The sequence below is a fragment of the Zophobas morio genome, unplaced genomic scaffold, assembly GCF_036711695.1.
Source record: "Zophobas morio isolate AGI-343-1 ecotype UQ-CSIRO unplaced genomic scaffold, CSIRO_AGI_Zmor_V1 ptg000007l, whole genome shotgun sequence".
In the NCBI taxonomy this organism is placed as follows: Eukaryota; Metazoa; Arthropoda; class Insecta; order Coleoptera; family Tenebrionidae; genus Zophobas; species Zophobas morio.
The window spans coordinates 1,402,677-1,416,390 of NW_026972112.1; the positions used below are offsets into that span (position 1 = coordinate 1,402,677).

The following is a 13,714-nucleotide window of genomic DNA, read 5'->3' on the forward strand; positions in this document are numbered from 1 at the left end:
GTTCGACTTTTCGACTCCACGATTTCTTAATCTTCTGATTTTTCGATTTCTGGGTTTTTCGATTTTCCAGTTTTTCGATGTTTCGATTTTTCAGTTATCCGATTTTTAAATTTGGGAATTTCGATTTCTAGATTTTTCGTTATTCGGTTTTTAAATTTTAGATTTTTGAATTTTACATTTTTCGATTTTCTGATGCTTTATTTTTCGATTTTCAGTTCTTCGATATTTTAATGTTTCGGTTTTACGATTTTTTAAGGTTTCGATTTTTCGATTATTAGATTTCTCGATTTTTCGATTATTTTAATTTTTCACTTTGTTTCTCACTGTTAATATCATGCAGTATCGAAAACAACCACAAAAATTGTCACTAAAAACATTTAAAAATTCATACAAAATAGAGCACAGTGTTTCCAAAACATTTTTCCGAAAAAAATCCATTGGGTTATTACGATTTTAACAATATTCTTAGTTTAAGACGTTTTGCTAGTATAAAACACAAATAAAGAATTAATTCTTAGTTAACAAAATATGTAAAATCATCTAAATATGTACCAAAAATATTCACTTAGTCGTTATAAAAACCGACCAAACAACTATTTCCCGCAGAAATTATAGTCCAAACCAACCAAATCGCTTCTGAACGCTTAGAGTCGACATTGGCATGAGCGCGCTCTGGTCTGTAGATCAAACAAGTTGTCAGGCGACGAGTTGTAGTCAATCAAGTTTTTTATTGGCATCGACTATTTAAATTTAGCGCTTGCCTTTGGCGGTTGAGGACTCCAATGTCAATAAGGGTGATTTCGCAAAATCAGCCTGATGTCGCATCTACATTAATCTATGACATTATTTCGACGTTAACGTAACCTCACTTTTAGTTAATAATAATTAATTTTCAGAACCACAGTTCGGGTTTATAAATGAATCAAGTTTGCAAAAAATAAAAGTTTATTGTTGGATTTAGCTTAACAAGTGCTGATCTATTACAATAACAATAATATATTTACTTAATTTTATTGCCAACATAGGCAACCCACTATACAAGCAATTGCTATAAAAGTTTTCACTAAACATGTGAAAATTGTTTAGTTCCTAAGTTATATTTACATGTTTTTCTAGGATATGACGTTTCACAGTCTGTCGTCTTTTCGCCCTATAAGAACACTCTCCACAATGAAAATACTCCTGAGTTACATGTCTGTTCACATGTGCCTGTAAATACTTTTTCTTGTTTGTTATGTAAGGCTGACAGTTCAAGTTCTCACTATACCCTGAAAAAAAAAACAGTTTCAAATTCGTACTATTCATACTCTTTCATACTACCTTCATCATTATTATCACATGTTCCTATTCTCACACTTCCATCTTTATTTTTCTCCCCTTCTGGCTCCAGCGTCAAATGCACTTGTATGTGCCTATCAAACATCATCTTATCCAAAGTCTCAAACGGACACAGGTCACACTTCAACCTCTTACTATCAACACTATGAAATTTCCGTTGGTGTATCCGCAAATTGCCCTTGAACTGCGCTTGAAAAGGGCAGAATTCACATTTAAACCACTGCACCACCCTCATGTCTATGAAGACGTGCTTTGTCGTCAATTCGCTTCCTATTTTCACAGGTTCATACACACATCTGTCCAAATAAATGTGCCGAAGTAACACGCACCTGGAAAATGTCTCGAAATAGCACGTCCTACAAGTGTACGAAATTTGGGTGCCTTGGAAGGCGTGGTTTTGGCGAATGTGCTGTTTTAATTGCGTCCGAAAATGGGTCCGGAAGTTTTCGCAGCCGCCGCACTGGAAAGGGCGAAGATCGCTTGCGCAGTCGAAGGTTTCGAGCTTGTGGGCGGTTTTCGCGTGGGTTTGTAGGGCCACGAGAAGTTTAAATTTGCTGGGACATTTGTTGCATGAGTACATCTCTGTGATCTGTAAAAAATATATGCTTTAAGTTTTTTTTAAATGACGTTATCAATTTTTTTGAGGGAATTCAAATTAATTTTAGCGCGCTTCGAACAGCTGGTGTGTGACGTCACATCCAGGTAACTGAGTACACACAAATTCGTGTTTTATTTTGACTCTATATACTTATTTGAACAGTTAAATCACTATTCCATAATAACGAGAACAAAGTGTTTTTAACCAACATGTTTTGCAGGGCACTCTGAAACCTTGCTTCTTTCTTCGCGTAAGCAAGCTCCTGCAATTGTTCTTCTTTCTTTTATTATTTCTTTATTTCGTTCAATATCTAAAGTACTAGATGGTAAATTCCTGGATGGTACTGCAGTTTGCTTCAAACGTTTTCGGCTGCTCCAACCTTCAATTGAAAATGAAAGTCATTACTACAATTTATCCTGGAAACAGTATCTCTGTACCTGAGCATTCATAATCATCTTGTGTAAAATGCCTTGAACACACGGCCATGCTGTTGGTAATTTTGTTTCCGATTTTAAGATTTATTTCCCATAGTTTTCGACGATCACCCACTTCTGCAATTCCAAAGTCACTCAGCACCTGAATTTTCTCACCCTCTTTAGGAAAAATGTGAAAACTTAAATCAGGATTCTTTCTTCTTGTCGATGAACAATTAAAAACGGAACAAGATTGTTGAGCCATAGCTAGGTTAGGTGCGCTTTAAATGGCACAATCAACTTAACAGGTCATCAAATTGTTGATTAGAGCCCTATAAATCGGAACAGGGTATAACGAACTGAAGGAAATCACAAGAAAACTTGCTTCCAAACTTGTAAACACACCAGCGCTAACACGAACTTGACCTGTTCATGACGTCGGAAGCGTAGTAGGCAGTCTTGCCGCCAGAGCGCGTTAGAGTTAGCTTGAAATCCCATAACAAGCATCGCGTTTATTTGCAGGGGCTCGAATATTTCTAGTTCGGCTCTGTGCAAATATTTGACACCTTCGAAATTATCTCGTGGAAAATAGTACAAATAATAAGCATGATTGCTACTTACACAAGTTAACACGCTTTATTCACTACGTATCCAAGGAATATTTTTTTTGTATGCGTAAAAAAGTGAGGTTATGTTGTTCTTTAATTTTTTTAGTGGACACAGTTGTAAAATTACTTTTATAATTTTTATAAATAACTGTGAAAAACTGTAAACTCTTTCATACTAACAACACAGCGATTATTGCAAGTATTTTTTCGCATTTAAGAATTGACACTTGTTGTTAGTGACAATTGAGGTTATGTATGTCTGATGTTTGTTTATTTTTATTTAATTTATTGCAGATTTACTGTTGTGTGGTATTTTTTATTTCTGTATCCACAGTTCAAAATATGGATGGGTGCAGCGCATGTATTAAGATATGAAAATAATATTAATATTATACAATTAGGAATTCTTTGTTTCTCGTGCACACAACCTGAAAAATGTTATGTTTTATGTTCATCTTCATCCCATGTTTCGAAGTATTGATATTAATAATTTAATTAATTAAAATTTATAATCAATTAATTAGGACCCAACACCACACCAAAAATGCGGCTAAATAGACGAGACAATTTTCTACAAAAAAAAAACAACAATAAAAATTTCTTCAAACAAATTGGTGACATTTAAAAAAAAAATTACTAAATGCTTATAAAAAATATAGTTTGAATTTCGATATTAAGTACAGTATAAATTAATAATGTGCCTACAGTGGATATTAAGCCCACCCATTCCTCCCTTCTCGTTTTGAATGACCAAATTAATATATTTAAATAAACAGGAATTTTCTATTGGCAAACAGTAGAATCTAAATATTAAAAAAATAGCCCCACCCACCCTCCCCTTCTCTATTTCAAGGACTTATTTTATTTCCTTTCATCCTATTTTAGCAAATTCTGGGATCTAAGAAAAAGAAATGCAAAATTAACCCTTCTCACCCTAAGCAGTAGAATCTAAATAAAAATAAAAAACACCCACTCCTTCTCTATTTCAAAGACTCATTTTATTTCATTTTATTTTAGCAAATCTTAACTAGAACGTAAACAAAAGAAATTAACCCCGCCCACCCACCCCTTCTCGTTTTGAACGACCAAATTTATGTATTTAGATAAATAGGAATTTTCTATTGGCGAAGAGAAGAGTCTAAATATAAAAAAATTAGCCCCACCCACCCGCCCCTTCTCTATTTCAAGGACTTATTTTTTTTTTCTGGTAAATTCTGGGGTCTGAAAAAAGAAATGCAAAATTAACCCCCCCCCCCTCCCTTTAGAGATGAATAATAAATTTTATTTTACCGAGCAGTAGAATCTAAATTAAATTAAAAAAAAAAACAGCCACCCCTTCTCTATTTCAAGGGCTCATTTTATTTCGTTTTATTTTATTTTAGCAAATCTTCACTAGAATGTAAACAAAAGAAATTAACCCCGCCCACCCACCCCTTCTCGTTTTGAACGACCAAATTTATGTATTTAGATAAACAGGAATTTTCTATTGACGAACAGAAGAGTCTAAATATAAAAAAATTAGCCCCACCCACCCGCCCCTTCTCTATTTCAAGGACTTATTTTATTTTTTTTCATCCCATTTTGGTAAATTCTGGGGTCTGAAAAAAGAAATGCAAAATTAAGCCCCCCCCCCTCCCTTTAGAGATGAATAATAAATTTTATTTTACCGAGCAGTAGAATCAAAATTAAATTAAAAAAAAAAACAGCCACCCCTTCTCTATTTCAAGGGCTCATTTTATTTCGTTTTATTTTATTTTAGCAAATCTTCACTAGAATGTAAACAAAAGAAATTAACCCCGCCCACCCACCCCTTCTCGTTTTGAATGGCCAAATTTATGTATTCAGATAAACAGGAATTTTCTATTGCAAACAGTAGAATGTAATATAAAAAAAGATAGCAAAACCCACCCACCCCTTCTCTATTTCAAGGACTTATTTTATTTCCTTTCATCCTATTTTGGTAAATTCTGGGGTCTAAGAAATAGAAATACAAAATTAACCCTTCTCACCCTAAGCAGTGGAATCTAAATAAAAATAAAAAACACCCACTCCTTCTCTATTTCAAGGACTCATTTTGTTTCATTTTATTTTATTTTAGCAAATCTTCCGTAAAACTTAAAAAAAATTAACCCCGCCCACCCACCACTTCTCCTTTTGAATGACCAAATTTATGTGTTTAGTTAAACAGGAATTTTTTATTGCAAACAGTAGAATGTAAGATAAAAAAGATAGCCCCACCCACCCGCCCCTTCTCTATTTCAAGGACTTATTTTATTTCCTTTCATCCTATTTTGATAAATTCTGGGGTCTGAGAAAAAGAAATGCAAAATTAACCCCCCCCCCCCTTCCCTTTAGAGATGAATAATAAATTTTATAGTTATTACCGAGCAGAAGAATCTAAATTAAATTAAAAAAAAACAGCCACTCCTTCTCTATTTCAAGGGCTCATTTTATTTCGTTTTATTTTATTTTAGCAGATCTTCACTAGAATGTAAACAAAAGAAATTAACCCCGCCCACCCACCCCTTCTCGTTTTGAATGGCCAAATTTATGTATTTAGATAAACAGGAATTTTCTATTGGCGAACAGTCGAGTCTAAATATAAAAAAATTAGCCCCACCCACCCGCCCCTTCTCTATTTCAAGGACTTATTATATTTCTTTCATCTTGTTTTAGCAAATTCTGGGATCTAAGAAAACGAAATGCAAAATTAACCCTTCTCACCATAAGCAGTAGAATCTAAATAAAAATAAAAACACCCACTCCTTTTCTATTTCAAGGACTCATTTTATTTCATTTTATTTTATTTTACCAAATCTTCCGTAAAACTTAAAAAAAATTAACCCCGCCCACCCACCACTTCTCCTTTTGAATGACCAAATTTATGTGTTTAGATAAACAGGAATTTTTTATTGCAAACAGTAGAATGTAATATAAAAAAGAATAGCCCCACCCACCCGCCCCTTCTCTATTTCAAAGACTTATTTTATTTCCTTTCATCCCATTTTGGTAAATTCTGGGGTCTGAGAAAAAGAAATGCAAAATTAACCCCCCCCCCTTCCCTTTAGAGATGAATAATAAATTTTATAGTTATTACCGAGCAGAAGATTCTAAATTAAATTTAAAAAAAAACAGCCACCCCTTCTCTATTTCAAGGGCTCATTTTATTTCGTTTTATTTTATTTTAGCAAATCTTCACTAGAATGTAAACAAAAGAAATTAACCCCGCCCACCCACCCCTTCTCGTTTTGAATGACCAAATTTATGTATTTAGATAAACAGGAATTTTCTATTGGCGAACAGTAGAGTCTAAATATAAAAAAATTACCCCACCCACCCGCCCCTTCTCTATTTCAAGGACTTATTTTATTTCCTTTTATCCCATTTTGGTAAATTCTGGGGTCTGAGAAAATAAATGCAAAATTAACCCTCCTCCCCTTAAGCAGTAGAATCTAAATAAAAATAAAAAACACCCACTCCTTCTCTATTTCAAGGACTCATTTTGTTTCATTTTATTTTATTTTAGCAAATCTTCCGTAGAACTTAAAAAAAATTAACCCCGCCCACCCACCACTTCTCGTTTTGAATGACCGAATTTATGTATTTAGATAAACAGGAATTTTCTATTGCAAACAGTAGAATGTAATATAAAAAAAAATAGCCCCACCCACCCGCCCCTTCTCTATTTCAGGGACTCATTTTATTTCCTTTTATCCTATTTGGGCAAATTCTGGGATCTAAGAAAAAGAAATGCAAACTTAACCCTCCTCCCCTTAAGCGGTAGAATCTAAATAAAAATAAAATACACCCACCCCTTCTCTATTTGAAGGATTTATTATATTTCCTTTCACCTTATTTTAGCAAATACTGGAATTTAAGATAAAGAAAAGCAAAATTTAACCCCCCTCTCACTTTAGAGATGAATAATAATTTAGTTTTATTTATGGGGGTAGAATATTACCAAGGTTTTATTTTATTTTGCTAAATATTTACTAGAATAGAATGTAAACACAACAAGTTAGCCCCGCCCACCCACCTCTTTTCTTTTTGAATGAACAAAATCCTGATTGAACAGTCAATTTTATATCGACAAACAGCAGAATCTAAATTTTACAAAAGTTGAACTAGCCTCGACTGATCGTTTTCATGAATATTACAACTCTTGAAGAACATCTCATTGGTCTACAAATCAAAATATGTACTTCTAAAAAGCTTCAAAACCAGTGTTATTATAACATTGATTAATCTCACAAAAAAAATACAAGTCCAATTTGAACACGAAACGAACATCATTGTTGTTGAGTTTAAAGTTCCAATTGTAAGCACAAAACCGAAAAGTCAACTTTATAGAGATTAATGTGCGTGACGTCATAACGACAGCTCACCGATTTGGTGTTAGTGCAACAAAAGCAATTTAATTAATTAGTAAGAAGTCGAACTAATTCTAGTCATATAATTTGAGTTAGGCAACACATAATACACATCTGATTATTTAATGTAGTCTGGAGGAACCTTGCGAGAGGTCAATTTCTTCAATTATCCTGTTGTAAGCCACTTTGTTTGAATACACAAGAATGCGAACTCCGCTAAACTTGCCCCAAACTGACAGGTGACACTGGTGACATTTGAGGTTATGTCGAAATATACCCTGCCAATTTAAATAATTTTTTTCAACATTTAGGTAAATATACAGTCAAACTAAATGCAACACATAATTATAACTCTCTTCCAACGTACAGACCCTTGAAAAATGTCGACCCCCTCACACTCCAATGCAATCAACAAGAACATTCAAACCTGCACCGACTGTCCATCTGGACCCCCAGCCCTCTGTCCAAAAAACAACATCTCGTCGCTGTTCTTCTCCTGCGAAAACCCCCTCGAAGTGTTCACCTGCACGGCGTGCGACTTCGGCACAAACGTGAAACTCCTCCTGAAGAAACATTTCCAGATCTGCCACACCGCAATTTCAGAAAACATCGAACTCCTGTCGGTTTTAAAGTACTCTTTACGGACCTACGTTTGCAAGAACTGCAGCTTCGAAACGCACTTCTCGTTGCAGTGGCTCAAGCACGTAATCAACTGTTTCGAAAACCCCGAAGAGGTGCACCCCACCACGCACACCCTCTACAAAAACAAACCCCTGTTAAAGTGCGAACATTGCTCGTACGTCACCAAGTACCGCAACAACTTCAAAATCCACCAAATCCGCAAACACACCCCCGATAAAGACATCAAATGGTTTCAATGTGACCGCTGCCCGTACAAAGGCAAGACGAAAACGGTGTTCGAAAATCACAGACTCATGCACTTGAACATGCCTTTGTTTGAGTGTAATTACTGCTCGACGTGGTTCAAGTCCAAACACCAGTTGTACTATCATAGGAGGTCGGTGCATGAGGACGCCAAATTCAAGTGTAGTGAGTGCACTTTTGCCACTGCTACTAAGTACACTTTATCTAAACACGTCAAGTGGCACCACGGCGCTCCGGAAGAAATCGACTGGTTCAAATGTGAGCACTGTTCCTACAAGAGTAAACAAAAATCGGGATTGGAAGCCCACAAGACAGCTAAACATAAGCGCGCGGATGAGATAAACTGGCTCAAGTGCAACCACTGCGAATTTAAAGCTAAGACTAAATCGGTTTTGAGGAACCATGTGGTTCGAAGACACACTAATGAAGAGGATTTCAGGTGGTTTGAGTGTGACCGGTGTCCGTATAAAGGGCGGCAGAAGTCTCATTTGGAGTATCACATAATGTCGAAGCACGCAAGGGCTGCGATTCAGTGGCACGAGTGTGAGAAGTGCCCCTACAAAGCTAAAAGGAAGTGGATATTGAGGTCGCACGTCATGCGAGTGCACACGGACGTGAAAGACATCAACTGGTTTAATTGTGAGCAATGCGAGTACAAAAGTAAGGAGAAAAGTCACTTGAAAAGGCACCAGAAGAGGATCCATGTGGATCGAGCTCTGGTCGACTAGCTGGTTTCAGTTTCAGTATTCTTATTAGGTTTATGTTATTGTTTTGGTGCAATTAGGAAGTTTTTAATGTGTTGTTTGGTTTTATATTTAATAAATTTGTTGTTTTTCAATTGGTATTGTTTTGGTAACAGAGGCGCCCTCATCGGAATGAAATTGAACTGCAACTTTTGAGGTTATGTCTGTTTTTTGTTGTGCTGAAATGTGAGCACAAACTTAAATAGTACTATAATAATTATTTGCTAAGTCGTGAGAGTTAGTTGAAATGTCGAATTTGGAAAATTCAGCTGTTCCATCAAAATTTGTGAACAATGGTTGTGGTCGGGACCAACGTTTCAACTGTGAAAATATGGATCTCGAAGTCTACTCCTGCCCACATTGCAACTTTTCCACGGATTTAAAAGTCGTTTTGAAGAAACATATCGTAATTTGTCATACTGTCAAACGACTAAACAAACGCCCTGTATTGAAGTACTTGCTCCCCAGTTATAAATGTACATGTTGTTTTTGGACACATTCCTTGCTCGTTTTTTTGAAACATACGTTCCACTGTAACCCCAGCCATACACAAGGAAAACATAATTTGACAAGTAAGCACACATATGAAGAAAAGATCAAGTGGTTTAGTTGTGACCAGTGCGAGTTTAAAACAAAGCAGAGACACAATTTGCAAAAACATTTGCAGTTCAAACATTTACATGAAATTCCATGGTTTCAGTGTGAGCATTGTGCTTTTGGAACTAAATATAAGACAGCATTGAAGTCTCACATAGAATATAAACATACTCGTGAGGAATTCGTGAACTGGCACAAGTGTGACAGCTGCGATTTCAAAACCAAGGCCAAATATGTTTTGAAGAGACATATAATAAGGCAGCACACATCTGAAACAAAGATTAAGTGGTTTAATTGTGACCAGTGTGAGTTTAAAACAGAGCAGAGGGACGATTTGCAAAAACATTTGCAGTTCAAACATTTACGTGAAATTCCATGGTTTCAGTGTGAGCATTGTTCCTTTGGAACTAAATATAAGGCAGCATTGAAGTCTCACATAAAATTTAAACATACTCGTGACGAATTCGTGAACTGGCACAAGTGTGACAGGTGCGATTTCAAAACCAAGGCAAAACATGTTTTGAAGAGACATATAATAAATCATCACACATCTGAAACAGAGATTAAGTGGTTTAGTTGTGACCACTGTGAGTATAAAACAAAGCACAGATCCGATTTGCAAAAACATTTGCAGTTCAAACATTTAGGTGAAGTTCCATGGTTTCGGTGTGAGCATTGTGCCTATCGAACTAAATATAAGTCAGGATTGAAGTCACACATAACATATAAACATACTCGTGACGAATTTGTGAAATGGCACAAGTGTGACAGCTGCGATTTCAAAACCAAGGCAAAATGTATTTTGCAGAGACATACAATAAGTCAGCACACATCTGAAACAGAGATTAAGTGGTTTAATTGTGACCACTGTGAGTATAAAACAAAGCACAGATACGATTTCCAAAAACATTTGCAGTTGAAGCATTTACGTGAAATTCCATTGTTTCGGTGTGAGCATTGTGCCTTTGGAGCTAGATATAAGGCAGGATTGAAGTTTCACATGGAATCTAAACATGCTCCTGAAGAATTCGTGAACTGGCAGAAGTGTGACAGCTGCGATTTCAAAACCAAGGAAAAACATATTTTGAAAAGACACATGATAAGTGAGCACACATCTGAAGAAAAAATTGCGTGGTTTACTTGTGATCAGTGTGACTATAAAACAAAGCAGAGAGACGATTTGCAAAATCATTTGCTGTTCAAACATTTCAATGGCTTGTGGTATGAATGCGAATAATTTATTCTTGTTATAATAAAATATTGAAGTTTGATGTTGTCAATTTATAACCATGGTCGTCGCAACATTTTTCCTTTTTTGCCATTTATAAGATCTATTTTTGAGAGTAAACTGATGTATATTTTATGATCAACTTTATTAAAAAAGAAAACTTTGTCTTATTGTTAATTTGTTAGTGTCAACCTGTACCACCAGAAACGCTAAAGTCACTATTCATCGTCACTATGTCTTATTAATCGTTTATCTGTGTCATTTTTTCAATTTATGGTGGTTGTGTTAAGACTAGATTGACGTGAATTACGTAATAAAGTGCATTTTAAGACAAAAAAATCGGTTTTGTCAATTTTTGTTGCCGATATGTGTACTACCAACCTTGTCACCAAAAACACCAACATCGTTGTCACTAATGTCATAGATTAATATAGATGCGACATACAGGCTGATTTTGCGAAACCACCCTTATTGACGTTGGAGTTCTCAACCGCCAAAGACAAGCGCCAAATTTAAATAGTCGATGCCAATAAAAAAACTAGTTTCACTACAACTCGTCGCCTGAGAACTTGTTTTATCTACAGACCAGAGCGCGCTCAGGCCAATGTCGACTCTAAGCGTTCAGAAGCGATTTGGTTGGTTTGGACTATAATTTCTGCCGGAAATTGTTGTTTGGTCGGTTTTTATAACGACTAAGTGAATATTTTTGGTACATATTTAGACGATCTTACATATTTTGTTTAACTAAGAATTAATTCTTTATTTGTGTTTTATACTTTTAAAACGTCTTAAACTAAGAATATTGTTGAAATCGTAATAACCCAATGAATTTTTTTCAGGAAAATGATTTGGAAACACTGTGCTCTATTTTGTATGAATTTTTAAATGTTTTTAGTGACAATTTTTGTGGTTGTTTTCGATACACTGTATGATATTAACAGTGAGAAACAAAGTGAAAAATTAAAATAATCGAAAAATCGAGAAATCTAATAATGGAAAATCGAAACCTTAAAAAATCGTAAAACCGAAACATTAAAATGTCGAAAAACTGAAAATCGAAAAATAAAGCATCAGAAAATCGAAAAAATGTAAAATTCAATAATCCTAAATTTAAAAACCGAATAAGTAAAAATCGAGAAATCGATATTCCCAAATTTTAAAAACGGATAACTGAAAAATCGAAACCTCGAAAAACCGAGAAATCGAAAAATCAAAAGATTAAGAAATCGTGAAGTCGAAAAGTCGAACAATTGAGAAACCGAAACAGACAAAATCGAAAAGTTAAAATTAAAATATCGAAAAATCCAAGTCTTGATAAATCGAGAATTCAAGAAACTTAAAAATTCGAAAAATTGAACAATTGAGAGATTGAAAGATCAAAAGAACGAGAAATCGAAAAGTGATGAAGTCGGAAAATCAAAAAATAAAGAAATCGATAAACAAAAAAAAGTAAAAAAATTGGAAAAGCGAAAAAATTAAAAAACGAAAAAATGGAAAACTGGAAAAACTGAGAAACCGAAGTAGGCCAAAATAAAAAAATTAATCGACAATGAAAAATTAACAAATCGAAAAATTGAAAAACAGAACATCTAAAACCAGGAAGTCGAAAAATCGAAAGATTAAGAAATATTGAAAAATTAAAATATCAAAAGACTGAAAAATCTAAAATCTAAAAATCCAAAAATTCAGAAATCGAAAAAGTAAAAAGTCGACACATCGAAAAACCCAGAAGTCAAAAATAGAAAAGCCGAAGAATTGAAATATTAAAAAATCCTAAAACTGAAATATCTAAAAACTGAAAAATCGAAAAATCAAAAAAGTGAAGTCGAAAAAGAAAACCTTAAAAATCGAGAAGTTGAAAAATCAAAAACCTGAAAAATCAAAAAATTAAAGAATTGAAGAACAGGAAAATCGAAGCACTGGAAGGTCAAGAAATGGGAAAATCAAAACATCGATTAATTGAGAAATCGAAAAATTGAGAGTTTAAAAATTCAAATTTGAAAAATTAAAAAATCGAAAATTGAAAAACAGAAAATCTAAAAGTGGAAAGTCGAAAAATCAAACGATTAAGAAATTGAAATATTTGAAAAATTTGAAAACTTGAAAAATTGAAATATCGAAGAACTGAAATGAAAAATCGAAAAATCTAAAATTTTAAAAGTTAAAAAATCGAAAAATTGAAAAATCGAAAAATTAAAAATATCGACACATCGAAAAATCGAGGAGTCGGAATTTGAAAAGTCGAAGAATCGAAATATTGGAAAATTCCAAAACTGAAATATCGAAAAACTGAAAAATTAAAGAAAAACTGAAAAATGGAATACCTGAAGAATCCGAAAACTGAAATATCCAAAAACTGAGAACTTAAAAAGTCGAAAAATTGCGCAATTGAAAAATCTGCAAAATCGTAAGATCGAATAATTGAATAATGAGTAAACTGAAAAATCCCAGAACTGAAATATCCAAAAACTGAGAAATTAGAAAATTGAAAAATCAAAGAAGTGGAGTTAAAAAATCGAAACCTGAAAAAATAGAAAAATTGAAAAACCAAAAAACTTGAAAAATCAATTAATTGAAAAATCGAAAAATAAAGAGATTATAAAAGTCAAAAATTGAAATATTTAGAAATCGTAAAATTGAAGAGAAAAACTGAAAACCGAGAAATTGAAAAGCTGAGAAATTGTAAAATCCAAAAATTGAATAATAAATAGGAGTAAAGTGAAAAGTCCCCAAACTAAAATTTCGAAAAACTGAGAATTCGAAAGTTGAAACAGCAGAAATTGTGGTCGAAACCGGTTAGGATATGTATCAGATCACGGATCATGGCTTATAAATCAAATCGTTTCCTAACGCTTAGAGTCGACATTGGCCTGAGTGCGCTCTGATCTGTAGATCAAACAAGTTCTCAGATGACGAACTGTAATTCGTGTGACC

At 34.1% G+C, this 13,714-nt stretch overlaps 3 protein-coding genes across 7 annotated transcripts; 2 read left to right on the top strand and 1 right to left on the bottom strand.

The window, feature by feature from the left end:
• Positions 1-927: 927 nt before the first annotated feature.
• Positions 928-3,396, bottom strand: LOC135124186 (zinc finger protein ZFAT-like). 4 transcript variants are annotated; one of them, XM_064049079.1, is made up of 5 exons: positions 2,971-3,396; positions 2,374-2,896; positions 2,146-2,315; positions 1,321-1,927; positions 928-1,268 (listed from the first exon to the last, which is right to left on the bottom strand). In XM_064049079.1, exons 2-5 carry the CDS (start codon positions 2,612-2,614, stop codon positions 1,090-1,092), a joined length of 1,197 nt encoding a protein of 398 aa, XP_063905149.1. In that variant the 5' UTR covers positions 2,615-2,896; positions 2,971-3,396; the 3' UTR covers positions 928-1,089. The 4 variants fall into 4 exon arrangements, with proteins under 4 accessions (XP_063905149.1, XP_063905148.1, XP_063905152.1 ...); XM_064049078.1 differs by having other exon boundaries at positions 2,374-2,915; XM_064049082.1 differs by having other exon boundaries at positions 2,374-2,681; positions 2,755-3,396.
• A 4,023-nt stretch (positions 3,397-7,419) lies between these two features.
• On the top strand, positions 7,420-9,050 carry LOC135123964 (zinc finger protein 782-like). The gene is made up of 2 exons (XM_064048822.1): positions 7,420-7,638; positions 7,697-9,050. Exon 2 carries the CDS (start codon positions 7,708-7,710, stop codon positions 8,938-8,940), a length of 1,233 nt encoding a protein of 410 aa, XP_063904892.1. The 5' UTR covers positions 7,420-7,638; positions 7,697-7,707; the 3' UTR covers positions 8,941-9,050.
• A 56-nt stretch (positions 9,051-9,106) lies between these two features.
• LOC135123966 (zinc finger Y-chromosomal protein-like) lies at positions 9,107-10,821 on the top strand. Of its 2 annotated transcripts, none has more exons than XM_064048824.1 (2): positions 9,107-10,421; positions 10,469-10,821. In XM_064048824.1, exons 1-2 carry the CDS (start codon positions 9,203-9,205, stop codon positions 10,483-10,485), a joined length of 1,236 nt encoding a protein of 411 aa, XP_063904894.1. In that variant the 5' UTR covers positions 9,107-9,202; the 3' UTR covers positions 10,486-10,821. The 2 variants fall into 2 exon arrangements, with proteins under 2 accessions (XP_063904894.1, XP_063904893.1); XM_064048823.1 differs by having other exon boundaries at positions 9,107-10,139; positions 10,200-10,821.
• Positions 10,822-13,714: the final 2,893 nt, after the last annotated feature.

Coding starts and splice junctions, on each gene's coding strand:
- LOC135124186 (XM_064049079.1), bottom strand. CDS start 2,614: ATGGCTCAACAATCTTGTTCCGTTTTTAATTGTTCATCGACAAGAAGA. Junction 1,928..2,145: donor CAGAGTGCCCTGCAAAACAT/GTTGGTTAAAAA, acceptor TATTTTTTACAG/ATCACAGAGATGTACTCATG. Junction 1,269..1,320: donor ATGTGATAATAATGATGAAG/GTAGTATGAAAG, acceptor TTTTTTTTTCAG/GGTATAGTGAGAACTTGAAC.
- LOC135123966 (XM_064048823.1), top strand. CDS start 9,203: ATGTCGAATTTGGAAAATTCAGCTGTTCCATCAAAATTTGTGAACAAT. Junction 10,140..10,199: donor GTGGTTTAGTTGTGACCACT/GTGAGTATAAAA, acceptor TCAAACATTTAG/GTGAAGTTCCATGGTTTCGG.
- LOC135123964 (XM_064048822.1), top strand. CDS start 7,708: ATGTCGACCCCCTCACACTCCAATGCAATCAACAAGAACATTCAAACC.